This window comes from Biomphalaria glabrata, chromosome 8 (assembly GCF_947242115.1).
Source record: "Biomphalaria glabrata chromosome 8, xgBioGlab47.1, whole genome shotgun sequence".
NCBI classification, from domain to species: domain Eukaryota; kingdom Metazoa; phylum Mollusca; class Gastropoda; family Planorbidae; genus Biomphalaria; species Biomphalaria glabrata.
This window is the reverse complement of record NC_074718.1, coordinates 5,398,800-5,420,009: the sequence shown is the minus strand read 5'-3', so window position 1 is coordinate 5,420,009 and position 21,210 is coordinate 5,398,800. Positions and strand designations below refer to the sequence as shown.

Here is a 21,210-nt window from a genome sequence, read left to right as displayed (position 1 = left end):
GTCATTGATAATTATTTATGTTTGACTTTTACAGTCTACTTGCAATAGTCCATATATATTTAATGGTACATTTATACTCGCACTACTCCTTAAAGAGGTTAATGTTTTGGTGCTACTGTTGCAATGATAAGAGAACATGTCCTTTTAGCATGCATACTATTTTTGTGGAGTACAACATAAGCTAAAAAAAAAAGTAATATAGTGAGGTTGATATTGGTTAGTGGAATGTTAACAATTTTAATTAAAAAAAACCAACTAACCTACTGCTTATTCCAAGTCTAATTGGATAAAAAAAAAATGAAATATAATAATCTGAAATGAAGGAATAATTTTTGTTTATAGAAAAAGTCACTGAATACAATGCCAATACTGTCTGCAAATAGACACTGTAGTCTGTATTTACATTGTGCTAAATAGTAAAATGTAATTTTAAGACTAGTTCATTACTATATTGTTATTTATCTTTATAGCTTGGAATTACATAAATTCAGCTTTAGAATGAGTAGATCCAGTGTTTTATTTTTTGTTTAACTGCACTTATAATTTGTGAATTTTTTTTTCTTTAGTGTACAAATGATACAAATTGGGTCCTTAGTGACAATGGCTTGTATTGTTGTGGAAAATGTAATTACAAAACAGATAGGAAAGCAAATTTTTATAAGCATCGCAGATTACATACAGGTATGTCAACATAGGAACTGAGCTAGAGTTACTTATCTAGTATATCTCATTTTCTTCTTTTTGACCTACATTTCTAACTTGTTTCTAAAAAAATTAAAAAAAGATTACCACATAACCAGCTACATTCTGTTAATCAAAAAATAGAAATCAATGAAGGTTTGCCAAACAATTTAGCGAAGGACATCAACTTTCTTTGATAAGAGATTTGTATGTGCTAATTTTTGTCTTTCACTTCCTGTCCAGGTTCCAAACCTCATGTGTGTTATATTTGTCAGTACAAAGCTGGAACCAGCAGCAACCTCAAACGTCACATGGGCATTCACAAAGACATAAGGGAACATAAGTGTGATATTTGTGGGCTCAGTTTTCGTCAGAAAATCCATTTGGAGAGACATGTGAAATATAAACATGAGGTAAAGTCACCACTCTTATTTTTCAGTAAACTTAAAAACGTTTTCTGAAACAGATGACCTTTACATCATCTGCCCTATAGACCACAAGAAGAGAACAGAGATGAGCATAAGTAAAGTGATCTATGGGAACATTAAAGCTCATCTCTTACTATGCTAAACTTTTAATGTAGGTGTCATATGGTGCCTTGAGCCTTCATTATGTTTGTTAACGGCGATCTAAAAATTAAATTATTATTATAGGGCCAGCTCAATGGCCAACAGCCTTTACTGCCCACACATATGACATGTACCCATTTGCCAAACTAGTGACCATGACATGAATTACAAATTATTGCAGTTATAGTGCTTTTGCTACATGTTATTGAAATTGTAAATTGTTGCAATTCTTAGACACATAAATCTTGAAGATTGTCTCTCATATTGGCCAGAAGTTTTTTTAGGGGAATGAGAAAATGCTACATTTATCTGCCTAAAAATGTATTTCATTCATTTATTTTATTCATTTTGATTAATGTTACACTGTTTTGTGGTATATAACGTGTGATCAAGTGAAAAGAAAAGTACTTTTTGAGCACTAAGTTTTAATTAAAATACTTTTACCCTATCTCATACTTTTACATTTTAATTGTAATCGTTTGGGTCAACTCATTAGTGTACATTTTTATCTTTAGGAAAAACGAGTTCAGTGTCCAATGTGTGACTATGTTTGTGCCAATGAGCAACCAGATCTTAAAATGCACATGAAACGAAAACATTCTAGTGGTTCCTCTTGGGAGACAGTCACATGCCCGCAGTGCAGTGCTGAAGTGAGTAGCAGGAAAGATCTAAAGCAACACATGAAGTTCCATAAAGATGGTCCCGAGTTGAAGCTGTTCTGCAAAGAGTGTAGCTTTGTTACTGACTGCCAGAGTAGATTAAAGCGGCATGTGGCCATCCATTCCAAGTTGAAGCCCTTTCAGTGTGGTGTGTGTAATTATCGAGCGGCACAGAAAGAACATGTTCTCAGACATCTTAGAACGCAGCATAAGATTGAAGTGAAAAAAGAATGCAAAAGACGTAAGGGTTCATTTTTGTTTTTTTACTTTGCTGCCTTGTGTGGTACATGATTGGTTGGTCATCACAGTGGTACCGAGTTCAAACCCTGCCCACTGCCAACTCCTGTGGTCCCACTGGAGGGTTAACTCAGGTCTCGAGCCTCCATAGTGAAAGGTCACATTGTTACTCTCTGAGCTATCCAAGTAGTTTAAATTCTCCACATAGAGCTTATCTCCCCTTAGCTTAGTACATTTTCTTTTTAAAAAATGAACTATGACTAACTGATCAACTAATTGGTTAATTTTTTTATTGATTTATGTGTTGTCGTCGACAATTAATAATAGTGCAAATTTTCAACTTGATCTAAGAATGGGAAGTGGGAGAAATAACATGTATAAGATTCCACCCAGACAGAGAGGTTGAGCTTTGTAAAAAAAAATAATAATAATGGAAGATGCTTTTTAAAAATGTCTTGTGTTGAAAAAAGCAAAAAGAATGTTCAATACGCAAATAGTAAGAAATAGTATTGGAACACTGCTGTCCCAGCTACTGACCCCTAGAACTGCCTGGAAACCACTGAGCAGTTTATATCAGACTGGCTGTCTGAACCATACCTCTCGAAAATAAGAACAAACAAGAGGCACTGCTCCCCTTTTCTCTATCCTATCTATAAATAGTTTGCCCCATTGGAATGAGTCAAGTGAATTATTCTTATACTTATGTTTAATCATTTAGGGGAGATTATTATTTAATCTCAAGAATGAAATTTCTCTGACATAACTTTAAATATGTAGAAACGATTGGCTATTGAAAAAAAAATCAAATGATCATGTTTGCTCTGGCTACTTTGTGTTGATTCTTCATTTACATTTGTTTGACCCCAATATAGCATGGCGGCGGCACAAGAACATAGAAACAGAAGATGGTTCTAAAGAAAAAGCTGATTTCTCAAGTGGTGATAAAATATTTGCTTGCAATCATTGTATTATGAGGTGAGCCTGGGTTCAACCAATCTCTGGTAGCACTGAGCAAGTTGCCTAGCTTGACACAAGAAACATCCTTTCTACAATTCATTTTGTTTATAAACTTATAAATAACTACAGAACGATTTTGTTTTGAAGAAAAGAAAATAGTTATATTTTCCAGTGTATTATTTGTTAGTATGGGAGACAAATAAAGGGACTGTCATTTGGGAATGCAAGATACTGACACCTATAACCGCAAAAAAAACTGCCTATAGAAATGACTGACTATTGGCAACAACAGAGGGGAAATAGTCAAGACTTAAACACCTTTTCACGAGACATTCTTTGTTTAGACAGACCAGGCTTTTTCATTAGTCTTGCAGATTGGGATACAATGGGATACTCATCACTCTTAACATTCTAGCACAATGCCTGAAAAGAAAGAAATGAAAATTAGCTTCTTTGTAAAAAAAGTTCCCCTTTCATACGTTGCGATCTATGGGGTAGATGATACATAGGTCATTTGCTTCTGTAGCCCACGGTTAAGGAAGATGTCATGTGGTCAGCACAGCGACCATAACTTTATTTGCTTTACCATTGAACTAGGCAAGTTTGAAGGACTGATTTAGTTTTACAATTTGTTTACATTGTATTCTTGTCTGTGTTTGTAGGTTTGCTAAACTGATCAACTTGTACAAACATCTTCACACTCAACATGCAGACATTATGCCAGCAGAAACAGATGGCAATTATTTCTGTGTAGTTTGTGAATTCTCGACATCTTCCAAAAAGAATCTTCTTGTACATATGAGAAGGTAAACATTCTCACTAGTTATAGTCAACTAGAATTCATTTTGTTTTAGTGACCCCCAAAAGGGGAAGGCCGTTATAAGTTTCTTGTCTGTGTAGCTCCTTAAAACTAAAAACACTATTGAAAATCTAATTTTAGCATGTTTTGTGGTGTGCTAAAAATAGTAACAATGGCTAATTTTAGTGTTTTGAAATAGAACCCTTTTGTGTGTAAAATTATATATGAAAACAGTTTATTTTTCCTATAAAGTTATCATTTTTAAAACTTACTTTTAAGAGCCATATAGTATATGATAATAATAGCAATTATAGGAGTCTTTAAAACTGAAAATAAAAGAAACAACTTAAAAAAAAGATTTATATAACTTGTATACTTTCTGGTGTTCAGGCTGCTAATGGGCAACAGTAAAAATGATTGAGCTGCTTTCTGATTAACTAAAAAGAAACTGTCAATGTCTTAAACAAAACTGTGCTAAATTTTTTTTTTCAATTCCTTAAATGTCTAAAATGTATTCATTTTGAGAACGAAGAAGAAGATTAATTTTTTTTTTTATAACTATTTTCATCACTAGACATAATTTGATTGACCAGACCCCGCCTTCTCATGTGTACTCATGTGTTCTGTGTCGGTATATAAACCCCAAACGTCGTAACTTGTTCCAACATATGAAGAAGAAACATAACATCAATATCATTGGTCAACTGGATGGGGACGATGAAGGCTCACAGGATAATGAAAATGGAGAGGTCATCAAATCTGTTCTCACATCTATGACTGAGGGCCAGGATACAGCAGAGTCCTCAGATTCACAATCAAAGGTATGTGATGGTACATTTTGTTGTGGAGCTCTAAGATCATCAGCAAAATTTGAAAGCAATAAGTGGTGGCTCAATAATTCATAGCAGCTGTTAGTTATATAGTCCTTACTGTTAGTTGTAATAACATTAACACAGGTAGCCAGAATAGTGCTCTCCCTTCATTAGCACAATAGCATCTTGTTACACACATTACAATGTGAACTCCCTTGCCAAGGGAAATGCAGACCTGCCTACCGTTACGCAAAATGCGTATTCGTTACGCAAAATCTCCCAAAAATGACCGTCAGTACGCAAATACGCATTGAACCCGTCGCGTTACGCTTTTCGTATCCTTTTTTCCCCCCTCTCTTGACTAGCTTACGAGCGGTCACGGAGGTCACGCTAAGCCGTTTTGTTTTGTTGGCCGGGGGGGGGGACAGAAAAGGTGGGGGAACACATTGTGTCCAGATCTATACGTTGATTGGTTCTTAAAAGCAATTAGATTTAGTCTAGAAATGAAGAACGCGAGAGTGAGGGAGTGGCGGGTTGGTACCGCCAGTTAGCTGATACACCAACGTGACTTTTTTTTTTTTGTAAGTTCATTAGTAGAAATTAATTATGTTGAATCCCTGATTCCCGTATTCATTTGTATAGAAAAAAATATCGAAGTGCTATCGATTCAAAACACATTGAGTGACATTGTAGATATCTAGTCTAGATCTAGATCTGGATTCTAGATCTAGAATCTAGATAACTTGTTATACAGGAATAGATCTAGATAGACATTATGACATTACGATTGATGATTACGTTATGTCATGAGTCTCTACATTACTCTACAATCTAGATCCAATTTAGTTGCAGTATGATTTAGATTGACTAGATCTAGATCGATAACATCTACTACCATCTAGTCTAGATCTAGACTAGATTAAATTCTTAGTCATAGTATAGAATAGATCAAGGATGAAGGTGGGCTTACGAAAGTTTGGAGTAGACCTACGTTTGTAGCGGATCCACGGCATCGGTAACACTCTTGAGCCCAGATCTAGAGTAGATTATATTCATTATATAGACATAGATCCAAATCTAGTCTAGATATCATCTCTATTGTATTGATTTAGATTGTAGATCTAATCATGACATCTAGATCTAATATTATATATATTAATATATATATATATATATATATATATATATATATATATATATATATATATATATATATATATATATATATATATATATATGACAAAATAGTGGTTCGCGTAAGTGTTACGCATTCTGGTGCCAAAATACGCATTTTGACCATCAGCGTTACGCATTTGGACTTTTTTTGGTAGGCAGGTCTGGAAATGATTCAAACCAATGACAACATGCAGAATGTTAAAAATTACAAAAAAAATTTACTCTATATTCTCTATAACTATGAAGAGAAAGAATTTAATTAGTGATAGCTAAATGTAAATAAACCAAGTGGCATTAATGTAGGCAGATGACATCTTACAGAATAAATCCATTGGTGCATAGTATAAGCCTTGTTCTTTGTGATATAGAGGTTCAGTCTGGTTCACAGTCGAGCTCATTTGGTTGTAATTTTTAAAACTAATGATTTTGATTTTTGATTTGAGGCACATCGGCACAATTTAGGCCATGTCGTGCCTGTTTAAAACTAATATCACAGTGCTCTTTGAGTAAATGATTTATCATTGCTTATGTGTCATACTCAAAGCAGAACAGATTCTACTAAGTCTGTGTCACTTAACCCAGTAACTACTTTTGCAATAATACTGTTGACTAATTCAGCACTATACAATAAAGTTGCTATCAGCAGTTTTCCTTTTAACTATTGTGTAAGAAGAACTCTCATGTTTTGTCCAGAACAAATAACTGACCTCTCTTTGCTTATGAGTCTGTCATTAAACTGAAAATAGTAGTCAATGGGTTAATCAGTCACCCATCACCTCTTAGTTTATTGGAACCAACGTTATTTTTTGCTAGGATATCATCCCCCTTCCAGTTGAACAGGGCCATCCATTTATAACTTCACATAATCACTTAGTCATTTGAAACACCTTTTTTGCAACATTTTACTTAACTGCTAAGCCACAGTGTTTTGAGTACATTTGATTGATGGTTAAACTGCAGGCACTTAATTTTAATATACTAGGCTTGTATATAGTTTGTAATATTTTCTGTTCACATAACCATTAACCAACTGTCACATGTTTCAGAATGCAGGGAGCATTGCCCATGTTATAAAGCTAGAAAACATTGAGCATGTGTCAGGGGAGGCTGATGATGTGCACAACTTGGTCATTGACACTCGAGAAGATGTTTCAGATGTGATTCACACAAGTCACACTGTAGAGGCTTTGGAAGGATTACAAGCACTGGCAGAACAAGCTGGTCTCATAGATAATATCATTGAAGAACAGGTTTGTACTAACTTCTATTTTAGCATTCCTTTTTTTCACTAGTAAATATAATTTGTAAGTATTACCGGTACATTACAAAAGTCTTACTCAATATCCATTTCTTTTATATCTCGGCTCTGTTTATTTAGAAACATTGCAAATTCATTTACATATCTATATATACAGAATGATAATAGACTATTTTACTATTATTAAAATAACTTATGTTTGCAGTCATCTGCCAATGAAGAGCAGCACATCGTGTTGGAAGCACAGATGACTAATACAGAGGTAGTCACTACTGAAGATGGTCAGCACTTTCAGCAGATATTTGATGCAGGGGAAAGTGATAACAGTGCTGTGGGTCAGGCAGCTGGTGGTCTGGAGTTGACTGATGAGCAGCTGTCCAGTTTGAGGTCTGGAGACATGGTGGAGATGGATGGAGAGTTATATGTTGTAGAACTCACTCCGGACGCAACCAACCCAAACAAACAGGTGCTCTCATTTTTACCTGTCAGCACAAGTTCCTAATTTTGTATATAGATCTAATGGACTCAATAACCGTCACAGTAATTGTGGATAGTAGGAACACAAAGTGTTATGAACTGATTTATTCACCCATGTTGCCTCATTTTTCAATCATGTCCCATTTGTTTATATATACATGCTATGTTGACAGACTTGTACATAAGTTTAGTGTACCATTTACATAAATGTTATACAATATTGAGAGATTCTATGTCTGTTGTGTTGGGGAATTATTTAAGCTTTGCAATAAAAGTAATTTATTTTATAAATTGTTTATAAAATTTCTTTAGTTAGAGAATGCCATTTTATGAAGGTTTATTGATAGAATTTAATAATTAAAGCCATTTGCAAAATGGCAATTTAAAAACATAATTTAGTACTAGAACAAAAAAATAAATATGTGTACCTAACATATGTTTGTTCTAAAGACTAAAGTATTCATTACTTTCTTGGGCCTGGTAGTGTCATGTCTACTTTAAAACTCATGCAACACCTTGTATTTTACTTCATGTTTTCAAATGTTATGTTATTAAATCATTCAATTCCTATGTACTTGTTGATGTAAATGTATGTTTTATTAAATCCTGACTGTGCAAACCTTGAAGAAAATTGTTGTTCATAAATATCTATTTGTGAGTGCTAACATAATTTTGAAGGTATGATGAACAAGATATATAGGTTGTGACTACATCCCTGGGGTCTGTGGGATTTCAGCAAAAAGTTTTGTTTTTCAATTCCTATTATTAGTGTTGTTGAATCCTCATACTAGCCAATTTTTAAAAAATTATGATACAATCCAATTTTACTTAAACATAGAAATGTAGGAATTAATTAATTTTGTTTACATATTCATGTTTTTAACAAATGTATGATAAATCATGATAAATCAAGTTGGTTCCATTAGGCTCTATAAATGCAAGGATATTACAATTTGCATGTGGCACCAAAATATAAAGTAGCGCAGCAGCTTGGTGTCAGGGCCGGTCTTAGGGAGAATATATATGTATACGAAGTGATGAAATTAACTGAGTCATTGCAGTGGGCCCCGCGCTAATTCTATTTGTAATTATTAATTGATAAATATATATGAAAAATTCCTGGAAATGTCCTGCGCTTATTAAAATCTCCTGAACACTCATAAAAATCTCATAAAAAATAGACAAAATTGTCATTTGTGTGTGTCATTTATTACGGAAAACACCAATCCTACGCTCGATAACAAAAGGCATTGTGAGCTTTTGTGTAATAAAATGTGATAATCAGAGGAATTTTCCACTTTCCAATACCTTAGTTACTTTTATAGTCACTGGCATATAAATATGCCATAGGTTGCAAGATTTGTAAAATAAAGTTAACTTGATCACATGAACAAAATGCAAAGCCGAATTTATTTTCTAAAACAAAATCTTAATTTTCACTTATTATCCTTATTCCCACCCAGACTAGGCCCTGTGCAATCAGTTTTGCATAAGGCCCCGCAATTGCTGGGACCGGCCCTGCTTGGTGTCCCGTGTGAAGACTGGGTTTTTTAATTATGGGATCTTTATGAGGGTGCTTCTAAGTCCACCCTGAGCACCTGACATTAGTTGGGGCAATTTTAAAGGAGGTTGGTCGTTGTGCTGGCCACATGACACCTTCATTAACTGTGGTTCACAGAAATGACCTTTACATCATCTGCCCCATAGATTGCAAGGTCTGAAAAAGGAACTTAATTTGCATTAAAACTGATAATATTTAGGGAACGGCACTGACCTCTTTATTTCATATCTACAATATTATTTTAAGCTTTTCAGCCATTTTATCAATTTCTGGTACACTTGAAAAAAATGTATTAAATTAGTAATGCCTAAATTGTTTGTTTCATATTTACAAGATATTTTGTTTAGCTATAGCCTCACTAAAATACATAAGAAGAATAAAATGTTTTTAATTAGATTTATGTTGAATTAAAAAAAAAAACTTATGTAAAAATAAATTGCAACAATGATACATCATACATCATTTTAATATCACCAATTCTGTAAGGAGACATAAGTAACTGATCTAGGAGTTTCACATGCTGTTGAATAAAAGCATTTCTCTGCAAGCATGTGAAGTATTTAAAGTAACTTGTAGAAATATGAATTATTCTATTTAATTCCTACATCAAGGCAAACTGTAAAAGACTATTTAAAGTATTAACACAGATCTAACAGGGAACATTAATTTTAGAAAGAAAAAAAATGGTTTATGTTTCAAAACATAGAACATTTAAAGATTCACAGTCTATCATCTGTGGTCAAGTTATTCTTCTTTATGAATTATTTGACTGCTCATCATAGTAGAACAAAATCTCATCAGTTGTTCAGCAAAAGTCTGCATCAACCAGTGATTCTGAAATACACAGTGTTATGCATTGGTGAAATGTCATTTGTAACACTATTGTCAGTTGAAACAGGTATAATCCTACTATTCTAAAAGTAAAGTGGTTAACACTACTTGCCTGTTCTCCTAAAAGTTCTTCCAATCTACTCCATGGAACATTATGTCGAGGTGGACAACCGAGACATGACTGACCTAATAGAGACATAAGAAATCCTATCACATATAAGAATATTGAAAGATCAGTATATGTACCGTTATGGCTTAACGAGTGATATTATTACTAATTTTTATTTAATGCTGACTATAATGCTTATTACCAATGTTGTTAATGAAATAATTAACCATTGAAAAATTACCAAATCTGGAGGAAAGGTATTCTTCATAAAGATATATGGCCAAAACAGTATCATCATGGCTGACTGATGTAGACAATCTAAGCTTGGCTAGACCAACAGCAAGAGAAATCCTAAAATATATTATGTGTCATAGAGTAAATGTTACAATAAAAAATTAATAAAGGCCCCAGAAACAAAGTCCAAATTGAAATGTAAGATCTCCTTTCTCTCTATAAAATAAACCTTACAAAAGTCTTTTGATATATATTTTAACATTTCTTCTTGATGAATTCCTTTCTCACCATGGCCATTCCTACACTGTTACATGCTAGAGTGGCTGTACACTTGAAGTGGTAGGATAGTGTTACAAAAATTATCAATAAATAACTAACAACTAATATAGTAAGCAAAGTGAGCTCCTCCCCCAGCTTTTTTTAAAATTCAAAGTTTAGGAGTAGGTTAATCTTAGTAGTTAATCTTGTATTTATACATATACAAAACTGACAAATAACATTTAGTGTATAAATACAAAAATATTAAAATTTAGAGTAACTCAAGCTATTCGAATACACATGCTCTTCACACTAACGGAGAAACATTTATCTGAACAAAGGAATTAGTCCATTTCTCATGAATTCTCTGTGTGATATATATTAGTTAATTGCAAAGTACTGAAATGAAACAATTCGATCATTCACAACTTAGATGATAAAGATTGCCCACATTTTGACTCACAAAGTCTGCATGGCTGAAGGAGGCACATGTGATCCAGTCAACCCAGAGCTCCTGGTCATCCTGCTGGTTTTGTAGTAGCTTTGTACAACTTCTTCAGCTGCAGGAGTTAGTTTACTGTCAGTTTGTCTGGCCAAAGAAATAAACTGAAACAAAATGATAGTACAAGACACTCATTAGTAATGTGTGTTTCAAGAATGTACGTCTCAACAGGTGGTGCTGACTTACTGTATGAACTTGGTAAACTGCTCTGACTAAAAAAAAAAGTGTGCAGAGAAGGGTGCAGATAAAGAGCAATCCTAGAAATAATTGTATATGCCTACAGTTTAGGACACCAGTGTGAAGTTGAAGTACAAACTAAGTCAAGTGATTATTGTTATTATATTTTGTAATGAGTAATGAATGACAATCATTTACACTCAGAAATGTATTTGTTCATTTTACATGTTTTTGATGTTCCTTCAAGAAGATTACATCCTAGCCCAAACATCCAGCAGGACGATGGGTGATGGCGTGGAGCAGGGTTTGAACCCAGGACCATTGAGACGACAGCTATCCAATGTGGCGACTATTCACTCAGATAAACATACATACTTCACAAAGCAGTTTTCAAATTATCTTCTACATACAAAAACAATTTTAAATTTAGTGAACTATTTTTTATTGGACTACCTTGCCAGTAAGCTATCACCAATAATTACAAAACTTTGCTTGGACTTTTTATGTCAATGTAATTTCAAAGTTATAAAAAGTGGCTTAATTATCTGCTTTTTATAATTTGATTTGAATTTATAATCCTAACATATGCACTAAAGAAAAAGAGACTTTTTAAAATTGTTTTTTTCATTTCTTTATGCCCCATATTTTGATTCATTTGAAACATCATTCCGGAAAGAGCTTTTTGTAACCTATAATATATGATAAGAAGTAGGTATCTTTTAAAAATATATATTAGAACAATACACAAAATTATTTAATTGCATTTTAATTTTTAAGAAATTATGATTCATCTGTTTAGTAGGCAGTGAACTCATTTTCATGGTCATGTATTTAACTCTGCATTTTCCATTCACAATGAACATGAAAGTATGATGTAGATTGAAAGTATAAGACAAGTCTCAAAACTCTTACATAGTCTATTTCTTCAAAGGGTATGTCAAATAGATCAGAATCATTATCCACTACATGAGATGATATTATATGTTGAGCTACATCCCTTGCTGTCTCCTCTTCTGTTCCAAGATCTCCACAATCTAAAAAACAGATGTAGCTAAATGCACTACGGACAAGGAGAAAAAAAAATATTGAGATAACATTAGAATTGTATTGTATAAAGTTAATTATTTGGATATTTTAAGTTTTATCTCTTTGTTTGACCTCCATCAGAGCAAAAAGAAATTAGAAATGAAATAGAAATGATATGAAAGTCTAGGCAACAGCTAAGGTCTGAATGATGTACCCATACAAAAGTTTCCCCTTATCCACACAGCTGTCCAAAGGAAACGCAGGTGCAGATACAGTTTGGGATCAGTGTCATCATAGGTTCTGCCTATGTGCTACCGAGGATCACAAGCTCCTGATTTTTTTCTCAGGGTTGACTTCCAAAGCCTTTCCCATGTTTGCATATAGCCACTAGGCAGATGAGATTTGGCCTAAAAGTTTTCCTTCTCCTAGGTGGGTAGCCAGCAAAGACTAATGTGTCCCTCCTGCCCAAAGCTTACTGGATTAGGCAACAGTTGCTTGCCTTCTCTTGTCAGTGATAACAGTAAAGCCTGACTCAATATCTGAGCCCCACGTGAAGGCTAGGAGTTGGACTGGTTTTCATAGGTTATTTGAGATGCATGCCATTGTAAGCATTTTATAGGTACTGCATTAGACTTTTGGCAATTACAAGCATATGGAACCAAAGTTAAATCTACACAATGACCTACTCCATAAAGCTCTTGGATAAATCTCCAGTACTGTACTGTCCATTCAGTACATCTGTAGAATGTGTAGATAACTTGTCTTTAACTGAAGGTTCATTCAATCCCCAAACATGGCACTTGAGTGGAAAAGAAAGTTGTTGATATAATCCACCAGTATGCTTAGAGGATAGATCCACAAATATTTTACTTGTAGACAAAACTGAAAACAAAAAGGCATTATTTTTAAAGTAGTTCTTAAATGGCTATTGATTTATCTAGGAAAACTCAGAATATAAGTTTTTAAAACTACCACTTTTCATTTTTATATAAAGCATTACTAAATTTACATATTCAAAAAGAGAAAAATATTTATTACAGGTGAATAGACACTAATATAAGTAGGCCTACTTTTGAAGAAATGATTAAATTTAGAAGCATGCTATTAAAATAGCTAATTCATTGAAATACATCATCCTACATTTTCAAACATTTCCTATACATTGGACTAAAGAAGTAACCTAAAAGAATGTCATCATTTATTAGGAAAATGAATAATTTAGCATCATTTCAAATGTCTTGTACATGTCAAGAGTGTTCTTAATATACAAGGAGTGTCTTTAGTTTAATAGCAAACATAATGTGCATATATTTAATACTATTCAATCCTCTAAATAATATATGAGTATTGTATTAAGTGTTGTCTAATGTCACCTGTTTGTAGTTGCTCTTTCTTGGCCTTTTTCCATTCACTCACATTGCCTAAAGAGCAAACTCCCCCACAGGACATAAATAATGAGCCACCTAAACAAGAGTTTATTTGATGGCTTATAAACAAAATGCTAAGGCAGAGTCGGAAATTAAACTGACATCCAGAAACAAAGTAAAGAAATAAAAAAAAAATTAAGCTAAAAAAAAAAATATGCCATTTCATAACCATTATAATGTATAGCTGTCAATCAAAACCACAAGATTAATTTTTCATTTCTGACAAACAGATACTCTCATCATCAATCCAGTCTTTCCATACTGTCTAAAGCTTCACATGTTTTCCAAAAAACTTGCATTACAAAACATACATCCTTCATTCCTATCTTTCAAATTTAACTAATTTATAGTGTAGGCTTACACTGACATCTTAATAAGTCTAGGCTGATATTTACTACATATAAAATGTCTAAAGCTTAAATTAAATGTTTGATACATGCCTTGTAAAAAATAAGGTGCCCATGTGTATTTATCTTTCATCACTTTCCCAGAGAGTGGAGATGCTACAGACACAGGGAAGAAACGCTGGGCAAATTTCTGTGCAAACTGAACTAAAGAAAAGTATAGACTGCTCTCTTTTCCAATACTCAAAATGTGTAAGTAGTTGACCTGTATACAAAACAAAGATCAATATACAAAAAGAAGCACATAAAATACTATTACATTATTACTTTTAAAGTATCAAATAAGTTAAAAAAGATTTCAATGGCTTGCTATATTAATTTAAGCAAACCTATATATAAAGTTATAACTGGGGTGGAGATACAGGTAGGGGTAATGATTTGTGTCATCAGCAGACACAGATAACACAACTTAGCATTAGGCAAGCAGTCAATGGTGACAAGTAAAGATGGGCACTGCTCCTGGAACCTACTGTGACCCGAGCACTACTCATGTAATTAATGCATGATATTGTCATATCATCATCCAGAAGGGACTAGCGATGTTCAATCATTTTCAAGTAGGCATCCAAGGACCCTATATAAAAAATAAAGCTCTCAGATTCAAAATGCTTCATAAATTATGATTCAACAATTTACGCTAAACAATTTAGTACAGCACAGTAAAATCCAGTATGTCCAAGATGAGACAAAGGCAAGTATATACATATATAAAGCTAAATGGAATTATTGAGATTAATAGTTAAAGTTACATTGAAACCTCATTAATAAGACCATGGCTTGACACAAGAGATACATTCTTACAAAAATAGCAGGTTAAAAGCAGGCTTAATCCTATTTTAATTTGTAATACATTGTATAACAAACACTAAGATAAATCAGAAGGGCAAAGTGATAGATAAATATATCATCAAATTACTACACTTTTCCTAGTCTTCAGGGACAATGCTATAATGTTATTATCCTATGCGTGAGATTTATTAAGGTGATAATAATAATAATAATGATAATAATAATGGCAATGTCTTCGATTCTGAATAAAACAGTAAAAAGTTTAGAAAATATATTTATTCAAGAACAAAAAATTAAGATAATGAAAAAAATCAATAAACCAAATAAAAAAATCTGAGTTTTTGAAATGATAAACAAGTGTAAGTATTAAGAAATAAAAAACTTAACTCATTGATACACTAGTTGAGAAATATTATTTAAATTTTAAAAAAGCCCAACATTTAATGAATAAATCAAATAAGTTTACCTCAGGGTCTAGTACAAGGCTAATTAAAAGTAAAAGCCTTAATTTGATCATATAGCCTCCTGGTACAATTCTGGCTAATAATGAAACACATATTGTTTTGTTTAACTTTTATTTGTGAAATCTTCTCTGTGATCTAATATATATGATGGCTTAAATATAGCCAGGAATAAAAATTTAAAAAATTTTAAGTTCAAATAAAATATTGTATAGGTTACCTCCAAATATGTGAGCTAAGAAAAATGGCCAAAGCCAAGGTGATCTACTGCACACTGCGAATGAATACAAAATGAGTATGTTTCAATACTGCCACATCTAAAAGCTTATATATGCACAGCAATATGTAACTTTAATTTTTCCTTGAAAACTTTTATTGAAATAAAAACTGATTGAATACAATACTCAATAAACCATCAAACATATTTTTTTTGTGTCAAAATTGCTGTTTATTTAGGAAAAAACAAGTTTAAGTCATAGCCACCACTTGAAGAGTTTGATTCTTAAAATACATAACACAAGAAAAGATTTTAGTTTTTGAAATGTATGAACATTGTACATGCTCTAACTTAATAGCAATGCACTTACCATCATGCAGCTTTTGAATAATTCTGGAAGATGTGGACAAAGAGACCAAGAAACTTGGTTTAAACTGTATTATAAAGATTTAGTTATTATTATACAACATATAATCTTCTTACATCTTTATAATCATCATTGTATTACAATAGTGTGGACTACTTAAGTACATTTCAATAAGTGTAAGAAATCTTTATTGAGTGAACTGGATTATTATGTACTTTATGTGCATTACCAAATGCACATGGAACAGTCTTTAAGAAACAACTAAATCCTATAAAAACACTAAATATATATTACAATAAGGAATTAATACAAAATAACATACAATCTTACCTTCATTATATTGTTGGCCTTTAAAGAAATACAAAAAAAGGTTACCATTAAATGTTCAGAAGTATACTTAGCATGATACAGGTATTTAAACAAAGCAAATTATCAAAATAATCAGATAATGACTAGCCAAATGAAAATGTTTTCATGGAATCCCCATATTGACAAATTATTGCAAAAAATCAAACAAAGCATTAGGATTTATTAAAAGAAATTTTTAGTTAGACCAATGCTCTGTTTGGGACCCCTCAACTCAAGAGAAACTATAACAGATGCAAAATAGAGCTGTAAGATTTTTAACAAACAAATATTCACATTTGACTAGAGTAATACCATTAGTAAAATCACTAAACTTAGAGACACTTCAGGATGGAAGACTAAAAAGTAAAGTAGCAATTATAAAAAAAAACACTGAACCATAACTATCAAATACAAAAAGATAACCTAATAAAATAGTAGAAAAGTTACAAAGATAAAAGCATATTTCTTATTCCATATGCTAGGACTGATTTGTACAAGAGCTTCTTCTTCCCTAGAGCTAATAGAGCATGGAATGGGCTGCTGATTCAGCCAGGAAAACCAATGACTTAGAAGCATAAAAAATCTCTAATTAACATGCATGACTAGATTAACACATGGATAGGATGCAATTATCTTCTCTTTTGAAGGAATATCTGTAATTTATAAGATAAGATAAAAAGTGAAAAATAGTGTATACCTCTAAACTGATCACAACGTCTTCTGCATTCCTGTCAACACGACATGTCCCAACTACTGTACACCCCTGTCCTAGCTCTATTGAATTCACTTGCTCATCTGAGTTGTTGAAAGTGAAAAAAAAAATATTCAGTACAAACTTTAAATATATCCATTCTTTCACAAAATTGTCATTATAAATAACAAACTGTGTATAAATATGTGTCAAAAATAAATTGTATTTATGTCTATTTTAAAAATTATTTTTTTATTCAATTCTTTATTATTCAACTATTCCTTAAAGGCAATCTTACCTCTTAAGATAACATTGATGGCCTGAAGACGTTCATTACTTAGGATGATCTTTTGGCCAGAGTTGACAATCTTCACAGGTACAATTTCTATCACCATTTTATCTTGAAATCACAAGAAAAAAAAAGTTAGCAAGCAAGCTCTTCAAGTTTAAAATTTAATGAGATCTTCAAAAGATTCTTTATTCAATATTTAGACTATAGGTCATTGGAATAATTAAGACACCAAAAAATGTACCCTTTACTTTGGATGGAAGTTATTTGCCACAATGATAATGAATGTCGATTAAGTTACCAGTACCTATTTAATTCTATAATTATAATCTTATATTATTCATAAAATAATTTTCATTTATGGCTTGTACGATAAGCAACTAACTATTGATGGAAATACATTAACTGCACCTGATAAGTTACGAAATGAGATAGCTTCCTCCAAAATTTCACCACAAAACCCACACCTGAAATCATTTCTGTAAAGGAAAATTATGATTGGTTACAACAGAGTGCTGCAGAATACTATCATGATCAGGACTTGAAATTGTGACATTGCAATGTGATGTTTACCTGACAATGTGAGTCTCCAAAGCACCTGATACATGCATTCTGATGTAATGATTTCCATCATGACCTGGACATTCAGTTAGAGGACATATATACTTTGTACTTTGCCTGGAGATTAAAGCATTACATAAAATGAGGATATTTCTATTGCAACATGACCAAAAGGCTAATTTGTAATGTATTAATATACTTTTTTATTTTCTTACACAAGTTTTAACATCTTTTTGATATTTTAATATTATTTTTTCATGAATTAACAATTTCCACACTTCCTAGATAAGGCTAATCTGCATTACATTTCTATTGTAATTTAAACAATGATTTAAATAGACCAACAATGTTGATAACGATATATGGGTTAGCTACTTACGTATATTTGACTAATCCTGAGATACCAATCACAACACCAACAACTTTAACAAAACCTGGATAATTTATATACTTTATGAGGTCTGATAAACTACCAATATCAAATCTGAGGGTGAAAGATTAAATATTGAATAAGACATAGTTATAACATATATATGCATTTCTACTGAACCCCAAAAAATCTTTAAAAAATGCATGCACAAAACGTTTCACAAAAGAAAACAATATATATAAGTGTCATTTCAAAATCAAATTTTTTAAAATTTTAGAGTTAAATCATTGACAATTGTTCATAATTTCTGGTCATTAAACTGTACAGAGGAGGTGTGGGGGCTGAGTGGTAAAGCGCTTGGCTTCTGTACAGAGGTCCCAGGTTCAAATCCTGGCAAAGACTGGGATCTTGGGTGCCTCTGAGTCCACCCAGCTCTAATCAGTACCTGGAATTAGTTGGGGAAAAGTAAAGGTGGCTGGTCATTGTGCTCCGGAGGATTTCCAGCTACCCGTCGCCTCAGCATGGCCCTCCGGTGGAAACATCCAGAGGTGGATCTGGACAGGCTAAGAACGAGTAGCGAACCAGGCCTTCTAGCAGGTCTCCCTGGGTGAGCTTTTGTTTTTTTTATCTCACTCGGGGTGGGGATGGAACAAGTAACCTGCAACCCAGTCCAAAAAGTCCGCCACGCCGTTCCACAAAGGGGGTCGTCATCAGTTCCGGATTGCTGGATTGGCGGCCCTTGCACGGAATAGTGGCGGTTACAGTATAGGAATATGAGACAAGCTCCCCGCAGTCAGCGCTGTCCCTGACACTTATAGCGGGTGACTTAAGATTCGGGGACGGTGCGCTGTGTACACGGCACGGCCCGGTTTTACCAGTCAGTCAACCAATATGGCCGCCTACCGTTGGGTGCCCTCAGACAGGACAGGGGTGAAGAACCCCATGTCCAGGCCTGGTGGTTGGATAAAAGCCTTTCTAACCATCAACGGGATAATGGCGCCTCCGGCGCCGATTCCCTACTGGACTTCATCGAAGGTCATTGTGCTGGCCACAAGTCACCTCGTAAAACCATGGGCCACAGAAATAGATGACCATTACATCATCTGCCCTAAAGATGGGAAGGTCTGAAAGGGGAACTTTACTTTTTAAACTGTACAGATACTTTTAACTTTTTCTGGTTAAGTGTTTTATGCCAAAGCTCAGTGAGACTTTTGATAATTGAAAGCATTAATAAGTTTGGCTTCCAAAACTAAGCGGTTTCAAGATTGTTTCATCTACATAACAGGAGATATCAACATCATCTTCTCCCATAAACCAACAAGTATCACTTTACTTTTACATACATGGTAACTATGTCAATTACTAACTTATCTTTAAAATTTTTTTTTTACTGTGTGTATCATATTTATACTGTGTTAACAAAATTAAAGTGTTTGTATTTAAAAGCATACCCACAGGATGGAAAATGCACTATTTTAAGATGAGCATACACTTGAGCTAATGTTGTTTTTGGAGGAAGCAGGTCGTGACTTTGGCAAAAGTGAAATATAATCTGTGGTATGATCATAACACATGCATAATAAGGCTGCAATGTAACTTCCCATTTTCATTATAATACATTCAATCTTGCTATAAAATACAATAATATTATGCATTAAGTTTTTTTTTTTTAATCTAATTCAAATAATAAAATTATATACTATATAATATACTTTGATAAAGTGCTTACCTCCTGAAACAGACTTGAGCTTTCTAAGGGATATTTTAGTATTCTATTGCCTAATGATACTATGGAGAAATAATACTTTTTGTGTTAAAAAATATTTAAAATTTCAGACAATTGTTTAACTTTCTTTTCACCCAAGCTCACATTAAGTATACTTTTTATTTCCAAGTAAATCTCTATCTCCCCCCCCCCCATTATTTCTTACCAATATATATTAACACTCATTTTTATTATTTAGAATGCCCTCTGGAAATTTATCAGAGTGGCACTTACTTGTATGTATACTCCAGAAAAAGAGATGCTATTTAAGGCATCCATTTTATAATTTATGGTAGGCCTACATCAAGGAGCTAGCTTATATGTGGAAGGGGGACATCGCAGGCCCCACTCATTAAAAATTGCATTTCAGCTTCAAAATTGCAAATATTTTTTAAAAAATAATTAAAAATAATTTAAATAAAATATGCTACTTTTTATATTTATATTAGAGGTGTTCCCTCTTTCCTCAATCTGAAAAAGCCATAAGTTGAATATGTCTATAGTAAGAAAAGAAATTTTGGAAACAGTTAATATATACTGAGGGGCAATCCTTGTAGAAATTCCAATTGATCTCCACTTCCATTGTAAGTCAAAATGGTGATAGTACAGATTTCGATGTCATGCATGAAACTTTATATTTAAGAGACTTTTTAAAGTTGCATTGTAATATCTATTTTCTTACTGATATTAACTGTTGGAAATTGTTTAGTGTAAAAAAATCCAATGAAAGGCCATGCCAGAACCTCCATCTAGGTTAAATAGGCTGGAAGAAATAGCATTCTATGCAAATAATCTCTACTTATCTATTTCTAAAAAGAAAGAATTTAAAAAGATACAAGGAAATGACGCAATGCCTATAGTCAGTTGGATGTCTTGAATGTGAATTTAAAATAACACATTGACTAATTCAATATTCTATTTTTAAAAATGTAAATTTATACAGGTTGGTGATGTTCCTTCAAAAAAAGAATGTTCTAACATATTTGTATATAGTAAGTTATTTAGTGATGCTAATCAAACATTTTTGTTTGTTATCAGAACTATTCAGTAAATCTTTTCTTTGCTTCCTAGGCACAACAAATATTGTGGAAACACTACAATAACCCTTGGACAAGAAAATCCTAATATTTTTGAATTCCAATCATTTTTTATTTAAATTTGTAGCTTATATATTTTCTTTATATGTCTCTAGTGAACT

At 32.9% G+C, this 21,210-nt stretch overlaps 2 protein-coding genes across 6 annotated transcripts in view; one reads left to right on the top strand and one right to left on the bottom strand.

The window, feature by feature from the left end:
• Positions 1–8,256, top strand: part of LOC106057316 (uncharacterized) — a 16,081-nt gene extending 7,825 nt beyond the window's left edge. For all 3 annotated transcript variants that reach the window (XM_013214471.2, XM_013214470.2, XM_056037455.1), the window contains exons 8-15: positions 567–681; positions 925–1,094; positions 1,766–2,150; positions 3,019–3,121; positions 3,766–3,909; positions 4,477–4,723; positions 6,937–7,140; positions 7,354–8,256. In XM_013214471.2, the coding sequence (XP_013069925.2) occupies positions 567–681; positions 925–1,094; positions 1,766–2,150; positions 3,019–3,121; positions 3,766–3,909; positions 4,477–4,723; positions 6,937–7,140; positions 7,354–7,650 (1,665 nt within the window). In that variant the 3' untranslated portion in view covers positions 7,651–8,256. The remainder of the gene's footprint in view (positions 1–566; positions 682–924; positions 1,095–1,765; positions 2,151–3,018; positions 3,122–3,765; positions 3,910–4,476; positions 4,724–6,936; positions 7,141–7,353) is intronic.
• The window catches only part of LOC106057296 (minichromosome maintenance domain-containing protein 2-like), a 16,866-nt gene continuing 3,432 nt past the window's right edge, over positions 7,777–21,210 (bottom strand). The window contains exons 4-22 of one of the 3 annotated variants that reach the window (XM_056037458.1): positions 19,977–20,035; positions 19,699–19,799; positions 18,257–18,361; positions 17,890–17,994; positions 17,728–17,795; positions 17,326–17,427; positions 17,034–17,131; positions 16,319–16,336; positions 15,992–16,055; positions 15,625–15,678; positions 15,410–15,483; positions 14,191–14,359; positions 13,697–13,786; positions 13,010–13,205; positions 12,210–12,357; positions 11,082–11,224; positions 10,368–10,477; positions 10,130–10,203; positions 7,777–10,020 (exon numbers count right to left, since the gene is read on the bottom strand). In XM_056037458.1, coding sequence (XP_055893433.1) covers positions 9,931–10,020; positions 10,130–10,203; positions 10,368–10,477; positions 11,082–11,224; positions 12,210–12,357; positions 13,010–13,205; positions 13,697–13,786; positions 14,191–14,359; positions 15,410–15,483; positions 15,625–15,678; positions 15,992–16,055; positions 16,319–16,336; positions 17,034–17,131; positions 17,326–17,427; positions 17,728–17,795; positions 17,890–17,994; positions 18,257–18,361; positions 19,699–19,799; positions 19,977–20,035 — 1,868 coding nt within the window. In that variant the 3' untranslated portion in view covers positions 7,777–9,930. Of the gene's footprint in view, positions 10,021–10,129; positions 10,204–10,367; positions 10,478–11,081; positions 11,225–12,209; positions 12,358–13,009; positions 13,206–13,696; positions 13,787–14,190; positions 14,360–15,409; positions 15,484–15,624; positions 15,679–15,991; positions 16,056–16,318; positions 16,337–17,033; positions 17,132–17,325; positions 17,428–17,727; positions 17,796–17,889; positions 17,995–18,256; positions 18,362–19,698; positions 19,800–19,976; positions 21,193–21,210 lie in introns of those variants that run through there. The other 2 variants (XM_056037459.1, XM_056037460.1) reach the window with 2 other exon arrangements.